The 24,010-nt window shown below is 37.1% G+C and overlaps 1 protein-coding gene across 3 annotated transcripts in view; it reads left to right on the plus strand.

The window, feature by feature from the left end:
* The window catches only part of LOC145986395 (diuretic hormone receptor-like), a 942,340-nt gene that overhangs the window by 822,852 nt on the left and 95,478 nt on the right, over positions 1-24,010 (plus strand). For all 3 annotated transcript variants that reach the window (XM_083120362.1, XM_083120363.1, XM_083120364.1), the window contains exon 8: positions 2,248-2,330. In XM_083120362.1, coding sequence (XP_082976488.1) covers positions 2,248-2,330 — 83 coding nt within the window. The remainder of the gene's footprint in view (positions 1-2,247; positions 2,331-24,010) is intronic.

A 24,010-nucleotide genomic window follows, 5' to 3' on the forward strand; every position in this document is an offset into this window, starting at 1 on the left:
TGAGAAGTTACGCGCTTAAAGATTACACTACAAATTCTGACGGCGGCCATATTGATGACGTAATTTCTTTGAAACATTGAAAGGTATTTTTTGGGACTTTTTATGACAATCACAACACAATTAAAGATCTTTTATACTGTTACGGCAGTCGATCCTAATGCAGCAAGGGAAGTGGGGAGCGGGGAAGCGACCAATCCAGCACGATAAGAAACGCAGCAGCCAGTAGAACGAGATTCACGTAGTACTTTTTTCAACCGCGTAGTGTCTCTCGGCGCCACTGGTTGGTCTGCGGCGTAATCCCCGCTCCCCATTGCCCTTGCCAGAACTAGAACCGGCCGCCGTAAGAGTGGAAAATACATATAGTACCACATATTCCAACAAGTTTCGTTTTTTTGAATGGCCAGGTTGAACTCTAATTTGACTGGAATGGAATCAGGGTGGATAAAAATCATGACTTTTATTTTAAAAAAATCATTCTTGATGATTTTTTGGGTTTAAATTGGATTTTTTTGATAAAATTACATTTTTTTACTTTTCTAAAGAACACGCTTAAAAAAGCTTGTATATTTTTTGGCAGCATACATATAGATATATTTTTTTATATAGAAAGGCTTTTCTGGTAAACGGCCCAGTAAAATATTTGAACAGTTTGATTAAAAAACATAAAAAAATATATGTAAATATACATTTTTCTATTTCTGATACTGTACTGTGTATATGATTGATTGATGTGTTGTTTTAAGTTCACTTTTATTCACAGTAAGGCTAATCGGGACTGGACCTACAGTTTAAAGTGGGATCCGAACCACTTGTGCCTCCACCGGATATCGAACCCGGGAACCCTTTATTACAAGGCGACGACGCTGCCATCCTGTGTATATGAATTTACTATGGAAATCTTTGAGTGTGTTAATGAAACTTTAATAATTTCAGCAGCTTTTCTTGTGGTATAACATTCTAGATGTACTACATAATTGTAACTTAAAGTCTGTGTAGCTGAATTTTGGAGATTTTTTAATGATTGTTTCCAAATTTTAGCTGTCAAGTTTATTACAGTTTAATGATAATGGCACTATTTACTGTTTAACATGATTAGTATTTTATATATTATTCTATATAACATGTTTGCTATTTTTGTCTATGAGAATTATTGAATTTTAAATCAAGAGGAATTTAAGTGTGTTTACAGTTTGCATATTACATTTCCTTTCGTATGAACTTCACCCCATCAGTACATATATTTTGTTTCCTTTCTTAGAGCCTAATAAATATCATTTAACGATTTCGAGAGTAATGTACTTTCACCAAAAGTAATTCTGATATCTACAAAATCCTTATGTCCATCATTCTATAAATTATATTTTCAAGTGATTTAAATCAGTGATTTTTTTTTAAAAAAATCACAAGATTTAAATAAATCCACCTTGACTGGAATAATAGCAGAAGAGGGTCTACACATCTCAACCGACACTCATTCGTCGTCTGCACCAGCTCGGTGTTCACTCCAGTGATCTCTCAAACGGTTCCCAGTTAGTTGATCCCAGAACAAGTATCACCCTTTGTCGAAAATTGCTGAAAATCCACGTGGTTTTAAGGTAGAGAACTGTAACAGATGATGATGTAGGTTTTTCTTCGGAATGAAAGCAACGGCTTCCGTTTTATTTATGGTTGGCTCGGTGGATGAACACGTTAATGGGTTGACTTTTGATCTTGCCACGGTACTCTGATTCAAGTCCCGGCATGAACATGGGTGTTCTTTGTGAGTGTCCCTCCATCAATTTCATCTAATCCTCCGTCGTCGCGATCATTCAAAGTGACCTGAAAGCGATGTACGCTAACAAAAATACAAATCCAAGACATTACGCTATCAAACTATTGGAGAGGCCTAGAGAATGCTGTTGAGATTACGTGCATATATTCTAATATTCGTAATAATTACACAATAAAATAATGTTAATAAGCTTTGTGCAATTTAATAGAATGTACCAAATTTTAAACACAAAAATTTTAAATTATTGTTCCGTTGGTTATACCCAGTAGCGGCCATTGTCTGCCAAAGTGAGCTATAGTGTGGGGGCAGAAAGTGACAAGAACTTGGAAGGGGGGAGAAATGCTCCCCTAATCTCCGCCACTGGTAATACCATACAGTAAACATTCTCTGTTACACATATTTGAATGTGATGAGCAAAATAATTGTAATTTTATACATAATATGTACTATTAATGAATAATGTTCTACATTTTCAGGTGCTCCTGCTCTTGTTATTGTAATAGCCGCAGTCATGAGGACCCTTGTTGGTATGCCCAGTGGTTCCAGTGCGATGTCTGATGTAAGTTCATGCTCTATGGTGAATGTAATTTGATACGTGCCTTCATAAAAAGGCGAACTCCAAATGGAAATTATTCTAATGCCTAGGCAATTTTTTTTAGAAAAACAACAATATAACTCCTTGAAAAGGAACTTGTTCTGTAATAATTCTATCCACACACCAATGCTCCACAGGTAGCTTGATTATATTGTATCAATGATAGTTGTGCCAATACGAAAGTCTGGATAAGAAATGTACGCTCATTTCTTTCGATTCTGTTGTACATAAAATTTCTTGTGCAGTTATGTTCAATCGGAGATGTTCCATGCACCAGATAAATGCTCAATTATCAGGTAAGAATGCTCTTCACCGCAAATAAATGTCCTGCACCAATGTCCTTCACGTTAATAAATGTTCACATCTGGGAAAGAATGCTCTGAACAACGAATAATTGTTCAGTTTGTAGATAAAAAGGCCCTGAACACCAAATAAATACTCACTTCTGTGATTAGAATACATTTCACCTCAAGTAAATGCTCACTTCTGAATACAAAACGCTCTCAAACTCCCAATAAGTGTTCAGTTCTCAGATAAGAATTCTCTTCAACTACAAATAAACGCTCACTTCTAAGGAAAAATTGCTCTTCAACTTCAAATAAGTGTTCAGTTCTCAGATAAGAATTCTCTTCAACTACAAATAAATGCACCGGCCTCCGTGACGGAGTTGATAGCACACCGCGCTAAGACGCCTGGTGTCCCGGGTTCGAATTCCGGCCTGGGCATGGGTGTTCTTTATGAGTTACGTTTCATCAATTCCATCATGTCATCACTCATCCTCACCTTCGCGATTAGTCAAAAGTGGCAGAAAAGCGAACTAAATTAAACCAAATCAATCAATCGTGTCTGTGTGCCAGCATTTGTAAATTTTATTTTCAAGAAATTGTTGTTGAAATGAGATTTTAGTGCATCGTCAATATCCATGCACTAATTTATTGCATATTTAAAAGTATACATACAGTATATAAACATTAATTTTTGTATTATTTAAAATTAAAAGCCTACCTGAAGCACAAAAGTAGTTCATTTCCTCAATGTAATCTGAATAATAATAATAATAATACAAATTAATGCTCACTTCTGAGGAAAGGCCTCCCATTTGGCGAAGTGGTAGCTTCGTCGCCTTGTAATCAAGAGGATGCACATGGCACAGTGGTTCGGATCCCACTTTAAACCGTAGTCCCGATTAGCCTTACTGTGCATAAAGTGGACTTAAAACACAAACTCAAACCAAACCAAAACTTCTGAGGAAAGAATACTCTTGAATTCTAAATAAATGCTCAGTTCTCAGATAAGAATGCTCTGCACAACAAATGAATGCTCAGTTCGTAGGTAAGACAAGGCTGCACTAAATAAAATTCTCAATTCCGAGGTAAGGACATTTCGTCGCCTTTATGACAAACAGGCGTAAGCCACAAAGAGCAATTTTTTACAGTAGAGCATTTCAAAGAAAAACTGTGCTGTTTAACCTTTTGTCCTGGAATGGAAAAGAAGTCTATCTTCAAATTTAAATCTTGACTTTTGTGCAGAAAAACTACTCTTTCAAGACAAGTTTCAGGTGACTTAGAATCAAAGACACGAGTCGTAAAAACCGGGGGGGAGGGGGGTGGAATGGAGATACGCCTGTTTGTCAGATTAATTGTTACTGTTCTATTGGATCTACGTCCACGCTCGAATTGTTACTAAGTATAATAAAGAGTCCGACCTGGTCAATCGAGCCCCTGAAACCAATGTTATGGAGTGAGCTTGTCAGGTTTTACTAATTTAGTCTATTAAATTTAGGAATTACAATGGCTGTCAATTATAATCTTTTTTGAAATTAATATTTATTTTCATCTTTTAACTCCTAGTATTTTTTATTGGTTTAAGAAGAGATACTTATACAAAACCATTACAATGTAAGAGCTAAACAATATAAAAAAATGTTAATTATAATAATTATTTTTAAACAAGTTTTACACTAAACTGTCAGAATCACTAAATTGGTTTAGAAATAGTGGTTTAGAAAAGTTAAGACAAAATGAAAAAAAATAGTAGCACATCATTTTAGTAGTGTGTATGTTGCTTGTAGAATTGCTGAAAGGTAGATTCTCTAACAACAGGGGTTACTCCTGAGCACAAAGCCAGCAGATCATTATACTTGGCAGTAGGTAATTAATTTAGGTGCACAATCATTCAGTTGCGCCACTTGTAGTTCTTCAATGGCATTTCGTTTCAGGATAAATCTTTCATAACTTTCAGACAAGATGCTGAGTTTCACGTTGATACATGAAAGATCCTCTTTCCTTACCATTACTTCTTTGACCCTGCCAGTCTACTTTGATTCCCGATTCGTATTGTCGTACAGATAGAACACGCATTTTTTGTGCCAATAGTTTAGTGAAGGAAGTCTTCTACTTCCAAGTTGTGAACAACGTATGGGTTCCATCGCCGAGCTAATCGCAATATAGGTTTTAATTGGGAAGGAATAAAAATGTCTCCTGCAATTGAGATTGCTCTTGAAATAACAGTTTGTGCGGAATCCCCTTCATTCTGCCCATGATTTGGCTCGAAGAAGTGTAACATTTTTAGGTTCACATTTTTGGAGCACTTCGATACGTACAAAAGCATGGCAATTATAATCGTGTTTCTGTTCTGACCACTACATGAATCTGCGAAAAGTTTTACTTGCGTTATACCCTTTTCATCCAATGTTGGAAATTTCACAAGATTCTCTTTTGCTGATAGCTTCATACCACAGAAAGCAATGACAGTCTTTGTTGCCAATATTGTAAGACAGTAAAATTGTATGTAGAGAGGCGTCTTCGATAATACACTGCACTTTCCATTGATATCGGCAACTGTATTACTTGCTGCAGATCGAATACGAGAGCAGCATTTTTGTCACTATTTTGTTTTGCTTGTAACTTCGCTTCTTCTTTCCTTTCCCTCACAGCATTCTTCTCCGCTATGTGAATGTTATAGGTTTCCTGTCACTTACGCCTGTTTGTCAGATAATACAACATTCGAAAGTGTCGCTTACGCCAAAGTCATGTTTTCTATACAGAAGAAACTAATGAAGATAGACTTACGCCTGTTTGTCAGGTGAAAGATTAATACATTATACATCATTAGGCTCAAATTCTTAACATTTGTCGCTTACGCCCCTTTGTCATAAAGGCGACGATTTATACGAACCAAAATAAATGTTCAACAGACGCAATGTTCTTCACGCAACATTTACTTTGGTTCTAAAAATGCTCAACACTCGAAGTAAATGTTCATTGCGAAACCCGTTGCGAGGACTACTAAATTATTTCATACATCATTGACACGCGAGCCGTACGTCAGAAATTTAATTTTAGCATTCCATGCATTGCAACTTTGCAATCAAACACATCAAATCCCTCCTCCCCTTTTCCGTATTTGATTTCCACTTGAGGCCATCTCTCGCATACATGACATGAAAAATACACGTATATGTGGAATATTGCTTTATTTTTGAGCACACATGAGATTACGAGCAGATCTGCCTCAATCCAAATCTAATTTTTATCATTCGGACAGTTCTGATAGCCCTCGTAATTAGGGAGCCGAGGCTCATTCGTAATTCATGAAAATGCATAACCATTATTTATTCCTGTCAAACGTTGGAAAGCATATTATCAATCATATTTATCTCATGAAATGGCTTGTTCTCCACCGCACGTACAGCTCAAACGCAGCATGTCGATGCAAGAGTTCGTCGAAGAAAAATTAACATCCTTTGTACAAGCGAGTTTTAATCTCTCAGCTGTCTTTTGTTTTAGGCATTTTTCTTCATTGAAAAAATAATGAACGACGATATTGCTGGGGAAAACGCTACTAGATGTGTAATGGCAATATTCTCTATGAATTTACCTCTTTCGAATGATCTGATAAAAACATCCCATACTTCCCTAATGAAAAATAGTTTGAACTCCCAGCCTGCTGATGTTGCAGAAACCTGATTATATACAAAGAACAAAACTGGTTTGTGCAAATCAACGAAGTAGTTGAACAGTTTTAGATTTAGATTTAAATTGGTGTTTTAAGTCCACTTTATGCACAGTGAGGCTATTCGGCACTGGACCTACAATTTAAAATGGGATCCGAACCAGGACCGAATTGAATAGTTTGGTTAGCATGAACAAAAGTACAATAGTTTTTACTAAATTTGGTAATTTTGACTAAAGTATTTACTAAAACAAATGTGACTTGTAACAAAAACAAGCCTGCAAATGAAAACTTTCCTTCTCCAATATAATCTCAATAAGTGATTTTTACTCTCTCTGGTATGCTGTTTCCAAAACTGCAATCCATTTTGCTCTACCACGTAGGGTAATTTGGCAATATTGCAAAATAATATTTTGACTTAGTGTCAATTCGTTGATAGCAATATGGCAATTGAAATAATACAGTTGATATGCCTGAGTACGTAACAAGAACGCTTGTTTTTATTTTAAGTTAAACAACCAGAAACAGTATTTAAGAAATTTACAGGAATATAACCCACGAAATGGACATTTAAGGAAATTTACTTACGAGACGTGCGTTTGGAGCTTAACAGTTCGTGGGAATTTTCATTGAACGTCCTGGGTGTTCGCCTTTCTCTTGCCGCTGAACTTCGATGTAATTTATTTCCGTGAGGTTTCTCTAGAAGGATTATTATGTGTAAATGGAGGAACAGTAATTGACCATAATTTTTAAATCTCAACGTTGATATTTATATGGTTGCGTCTCTTTCAGTTCTAGGTGAGTAGTGTGTTTGATACTAATATTAGCACAAAATCATACAAATGAAAGAGCCATATGCCCGATTTGGCTACACTTAAAACTATGCCAAGATGCCCATATGCCCCAATCGGCCAAGTGTGCACATATTTAAATCTAAAGAATTTTGAGCCCTAGTGTACAAATAAAGAACCCCCCTCAGACAGATTTGGCCAAGTGTGCAAAGGCTGAATCTCTCAGTTTGTTGTCCATAAACTTGTCAAAAATATGCCCCTCTTGATATTGTTTTGGCTAAACCTAAAACTAAGCCAAAAATGCTCATATGAGCTTTTGCTTACACAATAATATAATGTAATATATGCTTAAATACTTGTTGCTGTTATGTTAATATGTTACCTGGAATATGCTCAATATTTTAATTGGACACCAGCCTCAACTCATATATCTAATACTAAGACAATGTAATATGCAGAGGCCTTCTAGAATTGCTCTGTGACTCTCTCATTTCTTACATCATAAATATATGATTTTTCACCTATAAGAATAACACTACATATGGTGTCATCAGGGAGTGTATCATGGAATTCACAGATAATTTTAATGTTTGTCCTGTCATTAACCACAACTTGTTTCCTTTTTGAAGTGTTGATGACAAACATGGGTCTCTGTGCTTTGAATTCATCTGGTGTGTAATACATGTCGGTATTGCCAGTAGTGACCCTTTTGTATGCTGTAAATGCCTCATATAATTTAAGGAAATCATCCTTGAACATGTCTAAATTATAATTTTCTCTAGGAAACACCTCATTTCTGCCATTTTTAAGATATATGTTCTTGATGTTGCAGCTATCAAATTTACTTGAATTTTTTTCCTGATTATTGTGTCTTCCAGTCTGAAACAGTACCACCACAAAATCTGGCATGTCATATTGTATACTGGAGAATGAATTTGTAGCATCAAACTCATAATAGGTACCAGTGGCAGGCTTCTGTACACATTGATATGTATAAAATTGTAAAGGTACCTGTGGATTTTTTATTATATCTGCTTTGTATTTAAGAGCATAATTGGCTTCATATTCAACAACCGGGATTCTTAACTCCATAGTCTGAATAATGCATTTGCCCTCATCAGGTAGGGTATTAGGCAGAGCTTCCCCGGTAGAGTTTAATGTACTATACCTCATCAAAGCATTATTATCATTTTCAGCTCTTCTAAATGTAATTCTTAAACCACCCTTCCACATAATATCTTTGTAATCTGAGAAGAATCCTGGCAACAGGCGCATAGGGAACAGCACTGTGTGACTTTTAGATATAATTTTATCACCAGCCTCAAATCCACCTATTTTGTAGTAAGAAGCCTCGGTCTTGGATAATTTTAGTGTGGCCAAAGCTGTGGAGGTAATGCCAGGGTAATCTACTCTGTTTATAACAACACCATGTTTTCTGATCTCAATTTCAGAGAACAGATGCGGCACAAAATTGTCTATCAATCTTATATTTGAATTTGCCGGATAATCTGTTCCATCGAGCTTTACAACATCAAATTTGATGTATAGATCTGCTCTGTGGGGGTGTATAAAGCCATCCCCTACATCAAGATCAACCTCAATTTCTGTGTTGGGTTGATTTAAATTTGCAAATGTCCTCCTGTTTGGGGGGAATGATTGTAGCTCATAACTCTCAATATTTTCCATTTTTTTTGTATTTATTTTTATTTAAATATTAATTTCTATTATAGCAGTTGTTGTGGCTCCAGCAAAATCAACTATTTCTTCTTTTTCATTAGTGACCATCAACTCAATATAATCTATTCTGTTATGGCACACAGGAAAATATAATGTTGGTGATGGAGTGTAGATGATTGGCTCCATGAATTCAGAGTTAGGTTTGAATGTTGCAATGATGCCAGTTTGTTTGTGAGTGCCTATGCCATTTGATTTGGTGATCATACCCTCGGCCACATTACAGTGAATATTCAGAGTCTCTATGGCTAAGAATTTAGGTATATTAATAGCAGTGTGTTTGATGGCTGGTTCAAGTTTTGTGTTGTTCTCAAAGCCTAACAGCTCTCCTATAGTACCCAGATCCACTGTCTCTGTAGCAGACACAATCTCTACTCTGTGAGTGACAGAATTTTGAGTTAATACTACACCTCTGGGTAACTGAGCATTTAGAGTAGATAGATTATACTGCCCTGGAGTGATGACAATTTTTTGATCACCAACTGCAATTGTGTTGTTGTGGTGTGTAATATTAGGGATCAAGTACATGCCATAAAATGCTCTGAGAGCTATTGTTTTGGGATACACTATATCATCATGTAATCTAAGTTTCAATATTGAATTTTGACTGGTGAGATGGAATACCCCCATTATGTTTCAAATACCACAGGGCCTTTTGAAAATCTTCAATTGATGGTTTATTTATTTGAGACAGATATCTAAGAACAGATAAACACAGATGTCCACAATTAACATCTTTGAAATTTTGAACACGGGCATTATTGTAATAAAGATTAGTTGATTTTAGATATTTTACTAAATTTTCAGGTGGAATACCTCCAAATGAATCAAACACAAATGCCTCATCTTTTAAATATTTAAGATAACAGATCCAGTGAGTGCCCTGATTTTTGTACTTATCCAAATTAACTATGCCACACTCTTTGTTGAGTGGTTGCTCTGGCAAAGAATCAGACATGTACACACCTCTAAAATTTTTGATGCCCAGTGGCTTGATTAAAGCTTCAATATCTTGGTTTGTAAGCGGCTCTTGTTTTTTTAACTTATTCATGGCTCTCTTAACACCTTTGCTTTGTTTCTCCATGGCCAGATTATGGCGCTTCAATTCATCTAATTCTGCCTTATTTTTTGGCATCTATTACTGTTTTTGCTATGGCAGCTGATCCCCCAGCCAAGCTCCCAACAGCCCCAAGTGCTGCTAAGATGCCCGGGATAGTAAATATGAAGCCACCCACATGTGATTTTTTCCTGGATTGCTGTAATTTTTTTAATTGGGGGGTACTAAGCAACAATTTCATACCATGGCCCTTGGCAATACAATAATTTTTTTTCTTGAGCTGCTTTTTGGTTAAAAGACTATCAATAGTTTTAAGAGATTTAAGACCTGCATAAGGTATCTGATACATAACACCCTTGGCCTTCATCCTAGGTTTATTATATACATATTCACAGCCCCCACCCCAGTTTTTGTTTGGTGTTCATAGCTATGGTGGTCCCCAATGCTGCTATTCTTTCACTTAAAGAAGCATCTTTGCTTACAAATCTACCAAATGCAGCCTCTTCTAATTTCTTGTCTGCAACATGTCTCTTGTCAAGATCAGAATGTGTGTTGTATGCTATGTCATGGTCTCTACAAGCAGCATCTAGGGGATTAACACCAGGGTCCCCTTTGTTTAATCTATGGTCCAATTTTGTACCGGGACCACAATACTGATAACCTGGAATATGTAGTTCAAATGACAGCTTGTTTATGATATCATTAACCAGCCCCCGACCCTCAGAGATATTCCAAAATTTAGGTGGTAGAGTATTAATAATTTTTATAAGATATCCAATCCCCTTAGTGTCATTCACTATAAAATTAGACAATTTGGTGCTTATCATGTCCATAATTCCAACCTTTTCATTGTAAAAATTGTGGTTGCCAGCATTTTCCTCCCCAGCTATCACCAGCAATCTATCTACAAGTTTCCTGACATCATCAACCAACACAAATTCTTTAGGCAGGGTGTTGTATTGTTTGGTCCCACTACCTGTCTTGATCTGTGACCATATGGGCTTGATTAAGTTGTTGCATTTTGCTCCACTGCTAGACTTGACTCTTTTTTGTGTGGGATCATTGTTCTGGTATAGAGCATCTGATTTTATTAATATTTCTTTGTAATGCTCATAATCTTGATCTGTATAGCTGCCAGGTCTCTTCCTAGTCATCAGTTCCCACAATCCAGGTGTGCCAAGATACTTAACAAAAGCACCTCTTTCTCCAAGATGAGATTCTGAATATACTATCAGATCATCTCCCATAAATGTTACTCTAAAATTGCCAATTCTATGTATGATGCTACCATCACGCTCTGTGTCAGCATATAGGCCAAAGACCTCATCTTTGTTGTCTTTAGGTGTGCTTAAATATTTTTGAGCAAGAAGACCCAATTCAATAGGATCCTGAGTAGCTTCAATTCTTCGAGGAGCAACAGGACTAGGTGTATGAATACTAGAAAGTGGGGTGATTGGTTAATCTAATATGTTCCTTGCAGCTACAGGTACAAGCTCTGTGATCAAATTTTGATTTTGCTCTGTAACAGTTTTGATATTTTTACCTAATTCACTAATAGCATCAATAATAGGCTGTTCTGTTTGTTTGTGTTGTTCATAGATTCCTCGGTTCTCTGATTTCCATCCCTTAAATCTTTTTACAAGATAATCTCTTAATTTAAGATCATCAATGATTGGCCTTTTCATGGTTATTTATATATGTTTCAATGTCTAGAAAATTGTTGATTTTATTTCTGTATTTACCACTATTAGGCTTCCTTGTCATATCAATTGTGACAAACCCATAACTGTCCTGGTTCCAGCACCTACTGCAAAACTTGGAAAAATCATTGTAGCTCAAGTCCCCACCTACATATTCATCATGTATGTGTTTGAGGTTGGTATGATCTTGATGAAACACACATATAAAATTGCTGTTGTCTCGGTTCAGCTGCTTCGGTATTTTAGAAAAAGTCTGTGCCAGGTAGAAGCAATCAATGTTTTTGTGTCGGCCCTGTGTAAAGAAATTTCTAACCTTGTTTTGATTATCCAGTATAATGTCATCAAACACAACAACAGAATTATCGAGACATTCATGAAGTGGCTTAACATCTGATTCAAAAGTGGCATTATCCAGTCCCTCATATAGCTTCATCAGCTGCTGATATTTTAATTGTTCCAAGCTCTTAGAGAAGACATACAAATGCCTGTTTTTCCAGTCTAACCAGTTAGGTGCCAATAAAAAATTATCAATCATTAGTGTAGTTTTACCACAAGCTGATGGCCCAACAATAAGACATCTAATATTATCAGGCAGCAGCATTCCATTTCTCTTATTCTGCTGTTCAGGCTCTGGCAACCTCTTTATAACATCCCAGGTACTCATAGTTTCACTTTGTCTGCATCGATCCAGCTGTGTTCTGGAAGTCCTAGCCATTTGACAAGTATCCTGTTGCCTTTTCTGCGGATGATTTTTTCTATGAGATATGTGTCAGGCTGCTTAGTTTTGCTGAGTTCTTCTTCATAAAACCTGCCTTTGAGAATTTCTCCTCGGTGATCTTTTATTATATATGTGTTAAGGGTCCCAGGTTTAACTTGAACCACTGTAAATAATTCAGTGCTCCAGTTTCTTGTAAAGACTCTTTTGAATAAGTGCTTATATTTGCTGATTCTTACTTGATCACCCACCTTGTATTTGGATTTTCTTGTTGTTGGCTGGTATCTAGGATAATAAACAGTCCTGATCAATTTTTGCTCAACAGATGAAGTTACTTCAGAGGGTTTCATGTTGATTGTGGAATGGACCGAGTTGTTATATTTATGTAGAAGTTCTGGAAGAATATTAAGCCATTTATAATTACCTTGAAGTGTAAATTGTTTATACATATGATTTTTTAGGGTTTTGTTGAATCTTTCTACAATTGAGGCCTTAAGATCACTGTAACTCGAGTAATGTTGTATTGACTGGCTTTTAATAAATTGTTGGAACACAGAATTATAGAATTCTTTGCCATTATCTGTTTGCAAATAGCGCGGTGATCTTCCACTCTGATTGATGATTGTCCTGAAGGCTTCTGTAACACATTTTCCAGTCTTGGATTTGAGTGGCACAGCCCAGGCAAATTTTGAAAATGTGTCTATGACAGTAAGTAGATACTTGTAGCCCTTGTTGATTTTGTCTATGTTTTTCAGCTGTCCATTTGCCATTTCAACCAAGTCGCACTGCCATAAATCATCTATGCCCTTTGTGACTACTGGCAGTCTCTTATAATTATGTCTGGCTTGTCTGTGTAATTCATCAGCAATAATTTGTCTAGACATAATATGTAAACAAGAATATTGCAACTATAGGGTGTTCAGCAGCTGATACTACAGGATTTTCTAAATACAGTTTGTCTCCTATTTGTATATTAAATTCCAGAGAGCCATCATCTTCAGCATAAGATGTTTCTAATGTATTGGGGTCTGTAAAATCCTCTAACTCTACACTGGTGATTTTTGCTTTGTTATCAGCATTTGTTATTGATAAGGTAGGGTAGTGGTGTGCCTGTGGTTGAAGCCAATATTTGATCTTGATTGGTCTAAGTGTGCCCCCAACAAAAAACTGGTAATAAAATTGTGCAGGGGACAGCATATATATTTTGCCACCTGGTGTAAATGGTGAATCATATTCTTTGTTGGGGATACTGTACAATTCAAGAATTACTGTATGTTTAGGATTTTCAATTATGCCAGTTATTTCTTTTTCTGCTGTAAGCAATCTACTTGTTACAGATTCAAGGTGCTCATTGATAGTTCTAACAACATCATCATGGCCTGGCTTGATCTTTATGTCCACAACAAGTTTCTTGTATTGGTGCACAATTTCTTGTAGCTGGGTGGCAAAAACAGACAGAGCATTTGCTTGATTGGATTCCATGGTCCCTATCTGTTGCTTGATATTAGCTTCAATTTGCTGTAAATTTTCAACAACTGCCAATTTTGAACTTTGGGTTGTAAGATCATGAACTTGTCTTCTGATATCCTCAAACAGGGCATGCAGTTCATTAATATGTTGATTAGTTGGTAGAGTGACCACTGTCTGAGTAAGTTGTTTGATCTCTGTCTGGATATTCTTGATATCTTCTGATTTCAATATGCGATTAACAGCTCTCTTAATATTTTTAAGTTCCTGTGATGTAGGCAGATTTGATACAGTATTCTGCAAAGATTCAAGTGCCAATTTCACATCATTTAATTCAGAAGCATCAACCACACCACGCATAGCATCTTGGAGCAGGGCTATATCTGCCTGAGTAGGTGTTGATTGTTGTAAAATTTCAAGTTTTGTTTGGATATCATCGATCAAGTGATGAAAATGAGATAGCTCAGATTCAGTGTTGAGGTTTTCAAGCTTTGTGATCTGTTGCTGGACACTGACAAGGGTGTCTACAATACCAGGCAAGCGGGATTCTAGAGATTCTTGTACATTTGTCAGATCACTTTGCACTGCTGCTATTGTACCCTCAAGATGGGTTATGGTACTTTCAATTTTTCCAAAATCTTCATATGTTTCAAGTTGCAGCTTAATGTTGGCAACACTCCGAGTTATTGCACTCAAAGCATCAGAAGATGCCAAGTTGTTCATAAAATTTTCAAGTGTCTCAATTTTTTCTTTAACCTCGGCTATGGCATTGTTCAGAGGGTCCAGATTAGGTATCTGGAGTGATTGAATCTGTTCTTTTAGAGTGGAAATCACTAGATCAAAATCTTCTTGTGATTTTATGCTTTTGACAATTGTTTGGAGCTGTGTCTGGACATTATTTATCTGCTCTTCCAATTGTTGTTTCAATTGCTCAGAGTTGTTAGCCTGAGTCTTAAATTTGGCTTGAAGAGCTGTTACAGCCTCCTCTAAACTTTGAAAATTATCCAATGTTGCCAGGTCAGTATATTTCTGAAGCAGCACTTTGAGTTCTGAGTCAATTTTAAGAAGAGGGTCCATGCATTGTGATTGTAAATTTGTAATTTCTAGTTGAAGACTGGCATTGAGTGTGGTTTGTAAAGCTTGTAAATCACTTCTTAATTTTTTGACTCTGACATCAAGCATCAGAATCTCATCACTGTGATCTTCGTGCCTTGTATGGCCAAATATATCATTAGGCATTTTGTTTTATTGGGTATTTATTATTGAATATCTAATTCTTAATTCTATAAAAAAAGGTATAAGCTTGCCATAGGATCCTGGGACCTCAATATATAAGCAGTCACCAGCAGAAACAGTATAAACAGTGCCAGAAATCATGTTTGAGTGCTTTATCCTGTAAATATTTCTCCCTATTGAAACCTTGACATTACCCTCGGGGGTTGTAATAAATTGTAATTGACCACCTATAGGTAATTGGTAATGATTTAAATTATTGTTAAATATGTATAATGTTTTACCTGTTTTATCATCAACATCTGTAAGTATGCTATTCAGATGAATAATTAAGAAACCACTTAGTTTAGATATTATATCAGAAGAGGGTCCTGGTGTTGGCAGGTCCATAATAGCCTGTTTTTTGAACCCAAATAAGTTCATAGGCATGTTTATTTATTTCAAATCATGCTATGTGTTTGGGCATTGATTACCATTTTTCAAATCACAATGAACCCATGGTAGAGTATGTATGCCACATGACAAAATGCATCTCTTATCATCATGTGGGTCCAGAGCCACTTTTCTTACAATATTGCTAGTCAACAAGTGATTTTTACTCTGAATTCTATTTTCTGATGTTCTGATTAAACTCTGGGTTTTGAGACAATTTTCATAATCTTTAAATTGGAGCTCTTTGTCAACAGTTACTCTGCCAATGCCCTTGGCCTTTTTGGCAACAGCACCACTACATGTTTCAAAGCTGTACATCTTGGCCCTTAACTCAGCAAATGCCACAATAACATCACCAAGTGTCTCATCTTTTAACTTGCCAGGCACCTTTTTGTTGTGGGGTTGAATCTTTGTATGTTCACTGGTATCAAAATATTTAAGCAATTCAGGCTGTGACATATCTTGATAAACATCTTCTGTTTGAATATCAAGAATAAAACTATCTGTGTCCATGTACATCAGTTTTACACAATCACCATAAAAGGGCTTCAGCACATTATAATAGAGCTTTAACTTGTGTAATTTGGCCAATTCCAATATCACAGCCCCTACATAAATAGGCTTATCAAACTTAATTTTTGTTTTTTTCATGTTGAAAAGTGCCATATCCTCATCATAAATTCTTCTATAATTGAAATTAGGCTTTGCAATCAATTTTTTGCTCAGGCTGGGGTCAGTAATTATTTTAACATCAGTATGTTTTCTGACATTTTCTATGGTTTTGCCATACACAGAATTGACCATCAATTTAAACAAAGATTTATCAAATTGGCTCATTGCAGATGTTCGAAGCACTGTGTTTGTATCAATATATGGCTTCAACCATCTTGAGTGCCTAAACCTCAAAACTTTTCCACCTTTGGTCACTTGAACACCATGATTCATTAGGAACTGGAGGTTTTTGTAATATATGACATAACCCTGTTTTGGCTCCAGAGTCATCATCAGTTTCTGCTGTTTAGAGCCAGGTGAACACTCAACCTCAGGAATTGGGGGCAGATCAGAAAATGTCTTGTGTAAATTATCAGGAATTGTCAGATCTACCTCTAAGAACAGGACATAGTTACTGTCATCAAAATCCTTAAGATCTTCAATATTGAAATCTTGAACCCACTCAAGCCCTGCATATGGCAGTTTTTTCATCATAGCATAACCATAGAGGCTGTTGGCATCTACATACATTATATAATTTGATGGCAGTGCTGGATCATAATCAGGAATATATTTGTTTTTTGCTCTGGCATATCTCTGAGAGCATTGCACCATCCCTCCTCTTATACTTTGCTCCATAAACAGATACATATCTTGATCTTGGATCAGATCCAATTGCATTTTAGTGTTTAAAAACATTGCAGACCATGCTAGGCCTGGTGCACTGTAAAAATACATTGGATCCAGTTTATAATTTTGCATGGAAGATTTTCTGAATGCCTGCAGTATATCGGCTAAGAGAACCACATCAAGTTTTAAATAAGCCTTATGATAATCACCAAATGTCTGGCATTTTAAATTGTTCCACATCAACTGGGCATGGTGATAATCTTCATCAGTGATTCCAGATGCTCTGATTTTGCTGTAAAACTCTTGTTGTGGTGGCAGAGAACACTCATTAAATTTAGAAAAACCTGTAACATAATCATATGGATATACACCCTTCCGCCTAATTAATTTCAGGTCCTGATTTGGAAACATAGCACATGTGATTTTGAATTGATCATCAGATAATTGAGTGGCAGTGTAGCCAGGCTAGCAGACAGAATTCTGTAGGAATCAAGAAATCTTAAGTGAATGGGAACACCATTAACTTTAATTATCTTGCTAATAGCTATATATTTCTCATCATTTTCTGCTAAAATATTTAAATTCTGCTTGTCAAACCCCTCGTACCTGATCAAATGATGAAAATCATAATTGGATGCACCATGGCAAAATATAGGGACAAATTTTGGTCTCTGGATCTTAATATTACAGTTATTACAGAGGGCCATTTTGAATTTACCATCTGTATGAGAATGGTGTTTCACCTTGATATTTGTATCTGAAAATTCAGAATCACATACCGGGCATTTTTCTGTATTGTTGAAATCTTCAATCTGATCCTCTGTTAAAGGCAACATGGGTTTTGATTTTAATAAGACATTAGATGCTATGTCATGGCACTCATTTTCTATTCTATGTGCAAATTCTTTGATGGCATCTGCTCCCATGTATAAATATTCTTTACTAACCACACCATTCTGTACAACAACATAATAAAAACTAGAAGGTTCATGTAGCTGGTATGATGTAATTGAAGATTCATCAGGATCTGGGCTGCAGAATGCAAGGGGTTTGAGGTTTGATTCAAAATCACAGACTATATATGCTGGGTGTTCCAACAAGGCTTTAAACTTTTTGAATTTGGCATTTTCACTTGCGTTAGGCATAAGCATATGAACAGGTTTATGGTTGCCACAGTATTTTAAAAGTTCAATTAACTTGTTTTTAGCAATTTCTGCATTTTTTCACGAACCCCATTCACCATTTTTTGACCATCAAATACAGTTAAACATCTTCGGCACAACTTGAATATTCTATTAAATTTGTCTATTTGCTTTCTTACTAAAGCTTCAAGATTATGTATTAAGGTGTAATGGTATGTAACATCCCCTTCAATTAAGAGCAGATCAATCGGAACAGCAGAATCATCATCAAGTGTACTGATTCTGAGAGGTGCTATCAAGCAATTGCCACGGCCAGTAGAACAAATAAAAACATTAATAGATAATTGTTTACCATTGATATCCCTGGCCTTTTTTTCAAATTTATCAATATTCTGAACTGACATTGGATATTCTAAGCCCTCTATTGCATCATCAAAATCATTTTCATGTTGTTTATAATAAGTTATTCTCTGAGGATTCCTTAAAAATGGATACAAAGCAGCTAAAATACACCACAGAAAGCATTTCTCATCATTATTTTCTATGTTAACCACAGCTTTTTTGTTTTTAATATTGGCAGGTAATGGCAGATATGTAGAACCTTCTGCTGAATTCAGAAATATTAATATATAACTTGTGTGGAGATCCGCATAGGCTCCATCCTGACTCTTTGCTGCAAATTCAGAGTGTTTAATATTCAATTGCTCTATCAAACTGCTTATTATTTTGTCTAAATTTGCATTTGAATATATAGGTACAGTTTCTGTTATGTGGGGCTGTGTAAATTTTGTGCCATTTGGCTTCTTATATTGTATAAACAATTTGAGGGACAGCTTATAAGAGCCATTTTGTGCATTTAGAATTGCCTGCACATCAGGATTTATACTGTTCAAAACATTCTTAATGTCACATCTTGGCTCTGATTTAAAACAGTGATCCCTAAGTTGACCATTAAAACTGCTATGGATACGTGGTGCATAACCTGGCTGCTTTGCTGCTCTAGCATTAACAGGTGCTTCATGCTTCCTTTTCAGACCAGATGTAGATGGTTGTGAGGGCAATATTGATGACTGTACATAACAAGTACACTTATGCCTTTTGTAATATGCCTTGCTTAATATTTTATGGCATCTTGGACACATTTTTGTAGCCTTTCTGCATTTCTTAGGGTCACAAATATGCCGGTGCCTAGCCCAATTAGAACTAGATATATTTTTATTGCATTGATTACAATATTTTTGATTTGTCATTTTTGTTGTTTGTTTATATAAAATTTCTTGGTCCAGAAGTATGGATAATATGCCAAAACAATTATAACAGCAGTTAGTGGCTGAGCTGGTGCTTTTATACCCAAACAACAGCAATAACTAGGGTCTGGTGATCCCCAATATAAAATAATTTTGCTCTATTATGCTGTTGTACAACACACTTTACCAGGTTTCAGATCCGGGAGCTATCAGTTGTATATCAACTAGCAGTGAATATTCTCAAAATCTCACGTGTTTGGATATTACTTTGCCACATGTATTTCAATCTTACACATTTTATCAGGCCTCAAACCCAGAGCTCTTGTTTACAAGGCAACAATATTAACACTTTGCCATCAGGGGAGGCCTCACATTTTACCAGGACTCAAACCCAGAGCTCTTGTTTACAAGGCAACAATATTAACACTTCTCCATGGGGGTGCCTCAAACCCAGAAGCCTCTTGATTACAAGGCAATAAAAGCCATGGGGCTATGCACCACACTCTACTGGGTCTCAGAACCCAGGAGCTATGAGCTCTATATCAACTAAATACAGTCAAAATTGGATTTTGAACTGTGCAATGAATATTCTGTAAGTCTAACTTGTGTTTATATTAACAGAACAGAGCCTTTTAGAATTTTACTCAGGCTTGCATGACAGCATACAAGAGGGCAATGTTCTTTTACTAAGAATTTTCTCCCTGTTACACAGAAATATTAATAGAAGTTTTATGCCCTTTCAGTGAATTACATAGAAATATCATTAATGCTCCCTTTTAGCTGTGTAGATTATATCTCATGCGTGCCAGCATATAAAGCCCCCAGGCATGCAAGCAAAACATTAGTCTTCCCGATCAAAACTTTTTGATAGATTAATATATTGCTGAGCTAAATAATTGCTTACCCCGGGCAATGAAACTGATCACAGATTAGAAAAAAAGCAGGTAACAATTTAATTTGCAACCTGCCTTTATCCAAGATAATCCCGTATTGTATTGATCTGTAAGTTGTAGAGCATAAGAATATAATCATTTTTTGGCTTAATTTTAGGTGTAGCCAAAACAATATCAAGAGGGGCATATTTTTGACAAGTTTATGGACAACAAACTGAGAGATTCAGCCTTTGCACACTTGGCCAAATCTGTGTGAGGGGGTTCTTTATTTGTACACTAGGGCTCAAAATTCTTTAGATTTAAATATGTGCACACTTGGCCGATTGGGGCATATGGGCATCTTGGCATAGTTTTAAGTGTAGCCAAATCGGGCATATGGCTCTTTCATTTGTATGATTTTGTGCTAATATTAGTATCAAACACACTACTTAGGTGGAACTTCTCACTCTGTTCACTAGAGAACTTAGATTCCCAGAGAAGTAATCAAGACGTGTCATTAAGGGTATGTGTTACAACCGAGCACTTTGAAATATTCCAACTTATTTCTTAAAATTTATTTGCATAACAAGTGCTTCATATATCGAGAATTTTTCCAGTGGCGGAGTGGTCATCACATCGCGCTACGACGCCAGGAGTTCCGGGTTTGAATGCGGGTGTAGGCATGGATGTTTGTGAGTGTCCATTCATCAATCATATCATCACTCATCCCCATCTTCGCAAATTAGCCAAAAGTAGTACAATAAACGAAGTAAAATAAAGCAAATAAACATATGGAGAATTTTTATCGTCTCCTGTTTGAATGCTTTCCATGAATCTTCCCCGACTTCGTTTACTGTATGGGAGAAATTGCCCAGCTTACGAATTTGATGTCAACATCAAACATTATCTATCTGATTTTAGGCTGTGACAATAAATAACATTTTATTCTAAAGTTATGGAAACATGGAGAATGTTTACGTAGTTTTTTAACAAACTTTTTAATTAGTGTGATAGCGGATGGGTTTGACATTACTGATGGTTCATAGTATTAGGCGCATCCAGAAAGTAAGTTTCCCACTCGCCCACATTTGGCAAGCCATGCGTATTGAAACCGGTTTTGCGCATGCGTGAGAGGCACATGGCCTGGCTAGTGAATATCCTAGAAAGCGCCTCCCGAAAGTCCTCAGTACCGTCGCGGCAGCAATGAAACATGGCGGCTCTTATTCCTTCTCCCGCCGCGTGCGAGGTTCGTTCGGTGATCAAGTTCTTGAACGCACAAAACATACAGCCGATCGAAATTGATCGTCAGCTGTGCCAGGTGCATGGGCCAGACGTCATGAGGAAGCAGATGGTGCGTCGTTGGTGCAGGACATTTACTGAAGGCCGGCAAAATGTGCATGACGACGAGCGCAGTGGGCGGCCATCGGCCGTTATGGACGAGCTTGTGGAGCAGGTGCAGCAGCGCATATTGGAGGATCGTCGCGTCACGATCACGGAACTCAGCAGCCATTTCCCGCAGATTTCTCGGTCGTTGTTGCACGACATTGTTACCAAACGCCTCTTGTTCCGGAAATTGCGTGGCCGGTGGGTGCCGAAATAACTGACGCCCGATCACAAAGTACAACGCATGGGCACGGCGCTGACATTTCTCCAGCGTTACCATGATGATGACGATTTTATCAACCGGATCATCACAGGGGATGAAACGTGGGTTGCATACAGCAGCCCAGAAAGCAAGCAGCCAGTCAATGCATTGGCGTCACAGTGGATCTCCATGCAGGACGAAGTTCAAACAGGCTGTGTCGGCGTTTAAAGTTACGTGCACGGTGTTCTGGTACAGAAAAGGTATTCTGCTCATCGAGTTTCTGCTCAGAGGTGAGACTGTGAACGCTAACCATTTCTGTGAAACACTGGGGACATTGCGACGACCCATTGAGAATAAGCGACGATGTAAGATCTTGCTGCACGACAATGCGAAGCCGCATATGGCTATTCGCACCGCAGCCCTTCTGGACAGTGTTCGATCATCCATTGAACAGCCCGAATCTCGCTCACAGTGATTACTATCTGTTCTTGCATCTGAAAAGTTCCTGTCCGGTCAACATTTTCACAGCAACGAAGAGGTTCAGACGGCTGTCACACAGTGGTTCGGCACCCAGGCGGCAGACTTCTACGATGCAGGTATACAGAAGTTGGTCCCACGCTATGACAAGTGCCTCAATTCCGGCGGGAATTATGTTGACAAGTAACTGGACAAGTGCTGTATCTGTGGCAATAAATCATTGAATGAAATAATGTTTCCTTTTTGTGCACGACCCCAGGGAAACTTACTTTCTGGATGCGCCAAATATTTATTTTCTCAAGATGTGGATTTTAAAGTTTCACATCACTCTGGTAGAGTTGTGGAATAAGTGCTATGGAAGTTAATTTGTTGAAGTTTAAGGCTTCTTTGGAAGAGTCAATAAATATTCTCTTACGCTCCTGACTGTTGCATAAGATTACGGCATTATGAGAAAATACAAGTGGACCTTTTATTTCCGAAAATATTTGTCGTTTACCAACGAAATGTTACCCGAGGTGCCAGTAAATAATCTTCATGTTAGTCATTAGTGTAGTAACTCAGATTTATCTTTAGTAGCCTCTAATTCCCCTTACCAAGTCATTAAACGAAACTCGAGTAAATATTTTCGGTGAAGTGTCAAATTATTTTCATTCACAGATCATCTCATCAATGCCTGAATACAACGAAGGGCACTGACAGTTCGGGTCCATGAGGAACGGCCGTATGGCTGGTGGCAAATTCATTTCTTCTTTTGTTGTAACCAGCACATTTACACATAAGAAACAAGTAAGATTATGATTGTTCTGCCTGGGTGCGCCTTATAAGTTTGTTCAATGGCACTGCCTTCCGTTTCCCACTATCAGTGGCGAATATAAAAGAAGTAAAGAATGGACAACGCCCTCACAAAAAAAAGGTTGCCCCCAGCTTCTATTCAAATATTTTAACAATAAATAACGGTTTCATAATTATGTAGAGGTTATTATGCCAAACAAGTTTTCTTAACGTTGTTTTTATTGGTGTATTTTAACAGTACGTGTCCCGCAAAACGAAATTTTATCCTGAATAAGCATGCATCCACACAGCGCAGGTTCACAATTGACACTATTTGACTGACTGACATTTTTACTTTCCAATTACTAGAAACAACATATATGACATTTCATGAACAATCATATTATTTTAAGGAATAATCCCGTGAGAAAATTCAGACATGCCATTACGTGGGTGTCAAAATGTATTAAGCATTTTAAATAGTTTTTTTATGAATATTTTTAATATATCATTTCCAGATTGGGTAAGGGATCGAGATGAAAACTAGACTGGAGTTTAGAAATTGAGAGAAAACCAAGAACTTGATAATCAGATCTGAACAAGTGGAGTATTATTTTTACGGTCTAGTCACCGAAGGCTTCATTTTCCAGTCCAAGCCTGGCCACTCTTTGTGAGTGCCATTCCAACAGTTTCATCTAATCATCGTTATCATTAGAATTAGAGATAAGTGTTCTTGAGTTTTCCATTTAAGTCCAATTTTTATGCACATAGGCTAATCGGGACTGGACCTACAGTTTGAAGGGGGATCCGAACCACTATGTGTCTCCACCAGGTATGGAACCGGGGGCTCCTTGATTACAATGCGACAACATTTCCGCTACGTCATCGGGAAGGCCGTAGACTAAAGAGGGTAAAAGGGACGTAAAAATAAGAAAAAATAAAGGGAAAAGGAGACCAAGTTCGAGACTGGTAACTCGATACGAGACCAAAAACGAAACGAATAGGCTTTCAATCAAGAGACGATTCCAAGCCTCACTTTCCCACCGTCCCTAATTACCTGCCTGTCCCATGATATCCATGCATCTTAATCTACCTTCAAGTCGACAATCACTTGCTGCAGAAACGC

Source organism: Lepisma saccharinum, chromosome 4, assembly GCF_977018435.1.
Source record: "Lepisma saccharinum chromosome 4, izLepSacc3.1, whole genome shotgun sequence".
Taxonomy (NCBI): Eukaryota; Metazoa; Arthropoda; class Insecta; order Zygentoma; family Lepismatidae; genus Lepisma; species Lepisma saccharinum.